The following is a 5,528-nucleotide window of genomic DNA, read 5'->3' as shown; positions in this document are numbered from 1 at the left end:
GTCTGTGAGGTCTTTTCTTAACAAAATGAAAAGATACATGTTCTATGCCGCATTTGCGCCCGTACCCCGCTGATATTTCATCTAGACCTGCCTTATGCTCGTTATGTAACTGAATTTATGTGGTCTGTCACATTCCCGTGTTGAGGTGGACGGGTAAGATACAGTATAAAACTAAATATAGTCATTCGAACTCCAATTTTCCAATAACACAAATGACGCCAGCTTACCAGTCTACCACCGCATTCTAAGACAATTTTATTTAATTAAATCAAATCCAACCCCAATCTACTCATCATTAAAATTAAAGGATTGATGGGTTCTTCTTCCAGCCAAACGGGTATCTTTATATGGTTTATGTTGATCATGTTGCTGTTTGTTTTAATGGATTCAGATGTGGAAAACGGGTGGGTTTCAATCGATGGGGAGAGTGGGATCGCAGAGATAGACAGTGAGTTTGTTTGTGCCACTATGGATTGGTGGCCACCTGACAAGTGTGATTATGGTACTTGTAGCTGGGCTCAGGCTTCTCTTCTTAACGTGGTATGCAATTCTATTTTTTTTTTCTTTTTAATTCTGTTCTCATTTTATATAATTTTATTGGTTTTTTATGCCTGCAGGATCTTAACAACACTGTCTTTCAGAATGCAATCAAAGGTAAATAATAAATGAAGTTCTCTCTTGTCGTTTTTTGGTTCAGTTTGAGGTCGTGTCTAGTTCCGTCAACCCGACACGATTGGAATCCCTTTTGTAGTTGCTGTAGTCTGCCTTTGACTTTTGGAAAGTCAATTTCATGAATTTCAAAATTCAAATTAATATAAAAAATTTGAGTTTTCGAGCTCAGAAGTATTTTGAGCTTTTGTTAATAATATATTTATAGATCACTGTAATTCACAATTCAAAAGCTAAAACAAGAAAACTCAACTAATCTTGAAGGTATAAAAAGTCATTTGACCCAAGAAGTAAAGCTTTTTAATCCTTGATATGAAATTAGCTTAACAAGTTCATCTTTCTTGAACAATTATGCAGCCTTTTCACCTTTAAAGATTCGATTAGGCGGAAGTTTACAAGATGAACTCTTCTACGAAACCGAAAATCAAACCGAACCCTGCATCCCCTTCTCCAAAAACACCTCGGCAATGTTTGGTTTTAACGCGGGCTGCCTGCCTCTATCGCGATGGAATGAACTTAGCCATTTCTTTAACAAAACCGGGTACCAAAATTACATTGTTTTTTTCATTATATTATTATTATTATTATTATTATTATCATGGACTCATAATTAGTATTTTCTAACCAGGGCTAAGATCATATTTGGATTAAATGCTCTAAACGGAAGGCAAGTGCACGCTGATGGTTCAACCGTTGGATCGTGGAATTCCACCAATGCTGAATCTTTGATCCGTTACACGGTTAAAAAGAATTACACAATATATGCTTGGGAACTCGGTATGTTTACACCTAGGACTGTAAACACAACAAACGCACAGTGAATTATTCATGAACCGTTCGGCGGGAAGTTCATTAATTTCATAAATGAATGTCGAATGGACATGAACAAAAATTTTTGTTCATGTAGTTAGACAGACAAACATGAATACATGTCTCGTTAGTTCATTCATGTAGTTAGAACGCCGAATGGACACGTTTATTTTCTTAGCGAACGAACATGAACACGAACATCGTGTTTGTTTAATTCCTCATGTTCGATCATTTGTTTAGTTAAAGTTAAACAACGAACATGCTCTCTTTGTGTTCGTTCGGCTTGCCTATAGGCCTATTTACACCAAATTTAAGAACATTTGCAAGCAGTCAAGCACTAATAATATAAAACTTGTAGGAAACGAGTTAAGCGGAAGTGGAGTTGGAGCACGAGTAACCGCAGACCAATATGCGATTGACACAAAGAATTTAAACAACATAGTTCAAGAAATATATGATGGTATTGAGCCCAAACCCCTGATTATTTCACCGGGAGGGTTCTTTGATGCAAACTGGTTCAAGGAGTTTATTAACAAAACAAGTGAAATTCTTGATGTGATCACTCACCATATATACAATCTTGGAAGCGGTATGTTTTGTAGCAAGATCAATATAATTCCGTATAAATTTTGCAGAAAGATTGTAAAGTTTTGATTTTTACAATGTGGGTTCAAACAGGAGTTGATAAAGACTTAGTTAAGAAGATTCTTAACCCGTCTTATCTTGATGGGGAAGCTGACGTGTTTAAGCAGCTCGAGAACATTCTAGAAGCTTCTGGAACGTTGGTGTCCGCTTGGGTTGGTGAGGCTGGTGGGGCTTATAATAGTGGTCATCATCTTGTGACTGATGCATTTGTGTTTAGCTTTTGGTATGGACATTTAAGATTTGATATTAATGAAAATACAACTGTTGATGCGTAAGGTCAACTTGTGAAACAAGAAGAAAGGATGCGGGTATCTTAGGTGTATTAATGTCATGCAGGTATTTGGATCAGCTTGGAGCGTCAGCTGTTTACAACACGAAGACGTACTGCAGACAGACATTAATTGGAGGGAATTATGGGTTACTAAACACAACTACTTTTGAGCCAAATCCTGATTATTACAGGTACACTTTGACTTGTGTGGTCAAACTAATGGCCTTTATGAATTCAAGATCTATTTTTTTTTGCTATAGTGCAAGTTTTATGAGAGAAGTCTCGGATTTGAATTCAGCTTCCACTGGTTTCTGCCTTTAACCTCTTGAAGCATTTTATTGGTCCCATTGATTAGCAGGGTATTGATGGGGCCCGTTTTCTGGTGACGGGTCCTCTTAGTTATCTTTTTTTTTTCCCAAAATATTATTGGAGAAAGTATTCACCAAAATGGGTGATCTAAATATTTATCAAAGTGGGTGTTTTTTTCTTTACTTTTAACTAATCTTTTATAATTCTTTTCTTTTTATTGTTTATTCAATCAACCTGTTATCATTTTTGAAACTTTTTTCTTTAATCTACTCGTTATAGTTTTTTTGTGAACTACTCGAGATCGGATCGGTAAAGGTTCGAAACAAGCCGAGCTTAGATGAGCCCGGGCATCATATAAAGCTCATATTTTAAACAACCATATTAGTTAATATTCTCCACCAACACTCTTTAAAAAAACTCATTTCTAAATCAGTAATATGTTGAGAATTGCAAGAACCAACCCTAACATCTTATAAAGTTCTATGTAGTTAACAATGTTTTTCTCAATGAGTTAAGTTATTATATGTGATTCTGTTTACCAGCGCACTTCTTTGGCATCGGTTAATGGGGAGTACAGTTCTCTCTACTAAATTTACTGGGAGCAAGAAAATGCGTTCTTATGCACATTGCGCCAAGCAATCTGTAAGTTTGCTAAAAAGTGTTTATAACACTGGTCGTAGAAAATAGTGTTTATATGCGCTTATGAATTGTAGTTTACGGACTTTATGATCTTACAATGGTGTTGATTTGTATGTCAGGATGGAATAACACTTCTACTTATAAATCTAGACAGCAGGACCACCTTTAATGTAAATATATCGGCTGATACACTAGTCAAAGTCAAACCTCGGGCACAAATTGAATCCGTGGTCCAGGATACAAAAACGGGTGGGTCAGGAACACGAGAAGAATACCATCTGACAGCAAAAGGCGGAAGCTTGCACAGTCAAACGATGTTGCTTAACGGGAATGAGTTGACCGTGAATCTGGCTGGTGACATACCTGAATTGGAGCCTTTGCTTGTGAGTTCATTGCAGCCGATATCGGTGGCTCCTTATTCGATAGTGTTTGCACACATCCCGTATCTTACTTTGAATGCTTGCAGGAATTTGGTCAAGGATTTCTAGGAGTATTTTTGTTTTGGCATGCTGGTGTGCGAATTGTTTGTGGTAGTGTTTGGATTATGGATGCTTGTTTTGAGTCATGTAAATAGCTTTTGAAAACAATAAGAAAATTTTCTCGTTTACTTAGTCATGAAGTGGCTACTTACATATACTTTCGCTTACACATACGTTTATTGATTCTTATGCTGAAGTCGGGTCACAAGGAATCTCTTTCATAACGAGGTTTGAAGCAAGATGCTCAACTCACAAGAAACTTCCCGTCAAGGGAGTGACCCAACTCCGGACAAGTGGGGCCTGAGAAGTACAAGCACTTCTAGTTTAAAAATGTTACACTCACAAGTAGCCGGCAACCCAAACGATTTAGCTTAATTTGAGTAGATGTCATCTTCAAATAGTTGGTGTACCGGGCATTACTTTTGCTTCGTTTAAAGGGATACTCGCAAGCAATAATCACATTGTGCAACTACAATTCATACCCTTAGATCAGCCTGTTGCGTCCACGTCAAGTCCTTGAGACTCTGCATTTGACCCATATCCCTTCTTCATGGTAAGAGTCTATTACTCATGCTAGCAATCTACGATTCCAGCTTATGCTGGCCGATCGACCTTGCAACGCTAATAACTAGATTTGAAGCTGACCCATAACTTCAGTTGGTTTCTGCCTTGGATTATGACAACTTGCTTAAGCGAAGCACATGACTTTTAGCAGCTAATTTTCTACCCATCTTTGAGAAATTTCACTCTGCCATTTGACTCTAATTGTAAGTAAGATGGCAATGAGAAATGATAATCCGGGTCTCATAGCTGATTGTAAAATTATGTCCCATGCTCAGCCATCATATAGTCAAATACCATAATTAGTGAATTGGTAGATTATTCCATTATCAAGGACAAAAGTAGATAAAATGAAAAGAAACATTTTGCACACATGGTTCGGGTAAATGGGCCAAGTATCAAATACAGCCATACGCTTCTAATATCTGCCGAGAATCTTGAACCAATCACATACCTGAATAGTTGTGCTGGGTGTTTTGAGTTTTGAGTTTTTCTGTTGCATTTAGGTTCATTTGCTATTCCTAAAAGGAGCCGTTTGGTTTACAGAATGGTTTGTGTAAGGCCCTGAACCCCGGGAACCCCACAATTGGTAATCATTCAAAACACTCGTAAAAATAATTAAACTTAAAAACAATTATTTTCATTAAAATGAACATCACAGAGTATAATTCGACGGAAAACGTAAATAAATGAATGAGTTCCCAAACCCCGGGAATTTTGCCCAAAACCAAAATTAAGTATAACTTTTTAAGTCTTTTGAAATAAAATATTCATAAACAATTCTTCATTCCAGTATACCCTTCACCGTCCAAGTAGCTCCGTGCACATCCAAGCGATAAGGCATCCTCTTCCTAACCTAAAACTCACACTAACATGCACACAAAGTCAACTTGAGCTGAGTGAGTTCAAGTTTTAAATACGTAACAAAAGTCTTAATAATCATTCCAACAATTTTAAAACTGTAAACAGAATTTCATCGGTTAGGTCATCACAATCAATAATCATCCTTACGTATGAACATCTCTATACGTGCATACCTATATATATATCAGTATATATATATAACATTCAATAATAACATTCAGGGTATAGCAAACGTACAACCCAAACACGTAACATTCAGCGCATGCAAACACAAAGTAGGC

At 36.9% G+C, this 5,528-nt stretch overlaps 1 protein-coding gene across 1 annotated transcript; it reads left to right on the top strand.

Annotated features, from left to right (window-relative positions):
* Positions 1–312: 312 nt before the first annotated feature.
* On the top strand, positions 313–4,013 carry LOC143628219 (heparanase-like protein 3). Its single transcript, XM_077097863.1, has 9 exons — positions 313–540; positions 618–654; positions 1,027–1,210; positions 1,298–1,446; positions 1,838–2,068; positions 2,158–2,347; positions 2,461–2,586; positions 3,247–3,346; positions 3,463–4,013. The coding sequence occupies exons 1-9, from the start codon at positions 313–315 to the stop codon at positions 3,829–3,831; spliced, it is 1,614 nt and encodes a 537-aa protein (XP_076953978.1). The 3' UTR covers positions 3,832–4,013.
* Positions 4,014–5,528: the final 1,515 nt, after the last annotated feature.

Source organism: Bidens hawaiensis, unplaced genomic scaffold (genome assembly GCF_021521415.1).
Source record: "Bidens hawaiensis isolate Kalapana, Puna unplaced genomic scaffold, B.hawaiensis_p1.1 tig00004839_1, whole genome shotgun sequence".
In the NCBI taxonomy this organism is placed as follows: Eukaryota; Viridiplantae; Streptophyta; class Magnoliopsida; order Asterales; family Asteraceae; genus Bidens; species Bidens hawaiensis.
The sequence above is the reverse complement of the archived record's forward strand: the minus strand, read 5'-3'. Positions and strand labels throughout refer to the sequence as shown.